At 57.4% G+C, this 1,270-nt stretch overlaps 1 protein-coding gene across 1 annotated transcript; it reads right to left on the bottom strand.

Annotated features, from left to right (window-relative positions):
- Positions 1-720: 720 nt before the first annotated feature.
- Positions 721-1,050, bottom strand: FIBRA_08933 (uncharacterized protein; the record flags this gene model as incomplete). Its single annotated transcript, XM_012330543.1, has 1 exon — positions 721-1,050. The coding sequence occupies one exon, from the start codon at positions 1,048-1,050 to the stop codon at positions 721-723; it is 330 nt and encodes a 109-aa protein (XP_012185933.1).
- Between the last annotated feature and the right edge of the window lie 220 nt (positions 1,051-1,270).

The following is a 1,270-nucleotide window of genomic DNA, read 5'->3' as shown; positions in this document are numbered from 1 at the left end:
CCCCCCCGAGTAAACGTCATGTTCGTCGGACACAGTCACTTGTAAGACGACGGCGTGTCGAGTGCCCGCGTCGCAAACAAATGCGCCGGACCACGTCTTTCAAGAAACCCATCTCCCCGCGTAAAAAGTAGCGGGTGGTCAGACAGCTGGAGTTCTCTGGACACAACTCATTCTCAATAACAGTGAGGCGACTTTTGTAGCCCAAGGAGGTACTGAGCTGACTAACTGGACACTCGGAGTACTTGCATTGTGAAGGTATGATCAAGACCCAGCACCGAAGGGGCTCAAAAGAGGGGTCGTGGGTTAAGTCGAAATAAGTATAATCCGACGACTAAGCAAAACCGGGCTCGAAGGACAAGGTGATCAACGCCGAATCGGGAGGGCTCTTGACCGCGGTGACGGTGGCACTCACTACGCAAGAGACAATCACAGCGAGAGGGAATTGTCGCTGTGTGCGAGAGATAGTCAGTAGTCGTGATGTGATGGCGCGGCAGGAGCTGCACAAGAGAAAGTGCCGACAGCCGTAACGCGGGCGGCGGACCCTGGCGGACCGCGTCGCCTTGATCGATCGCTTGGCGAACACACCAGCCGACTGAATACGGATGTGTTCATGGCGGAACTGGAGGAGGATATCAAGCTCTCGGCCGCGGTGATGGGCCAGTGGCGCGCTGGATTTGTCATTTCCCGCTCCTCCTCCGAGTCGCGCCACGCATCCACGCACTACGCCGTGCCGTTGTTCACTCCTGCGACAATGTGCCGGCTACTCCAGTCTCGTGGGAGGATCCAAGCATCACTTTGAGGGCGGAACTGCCTCAGGACTGCGGTGCCGAATGGATTCGCGGCCTCCAAGTTGGTGCAAATCCCGATGAACGGGGAATCGACGTCTTCGAGCGGTTTACGAGAACCGGCCTCACCGCGCATATAAAGCCAGGATGCGGCCAGGTGCCGCTCAGTCTCTAGCACATAGTCGCACTCGTCAACAACCCAGCAATCATCACAATGAGAGTCAGCTTCCCTCTTCACGCCGGTAAGCGTCCTCGCCCTGTACATGGCTTGTCCTACTCTAAACACTTTGCTTAGGTCGGGAATTCGTAAAAACTGCGCGTCATGACACGTACCCTGCCATCGACCCCGCAAAAGCCAACCTCGCAGGACAGGTCGTCCTCGTGACCGGCGCATCGAGGGGTATCGGGAAGGCTATCGCAATCGCGTTTGCGCAGTCTGGCGCCTCTGGACTTGTGCTTCTCGCCCGCTCCGATCTCAGTGCGAC

Source organism: Fibroporia radiculosa, assembly GCF_000313525.1.
Source record: "Fibroporia radiculosa TFFH 294 genomic supercontigs, scaffold5080, whole genome shotgun sequence".
Lineage (NCBI taxonomy): Eukaryota > Fungi > Basidiomycota > Agaricomycetes > Polyporales > Fibroporiaceae > Fibroporia > Fibroporia radiculosa.
Note: the sequence above shows the minus strand (reverse complement) of the source record. Positions and strands in the feature narration are given on the sequence as shown.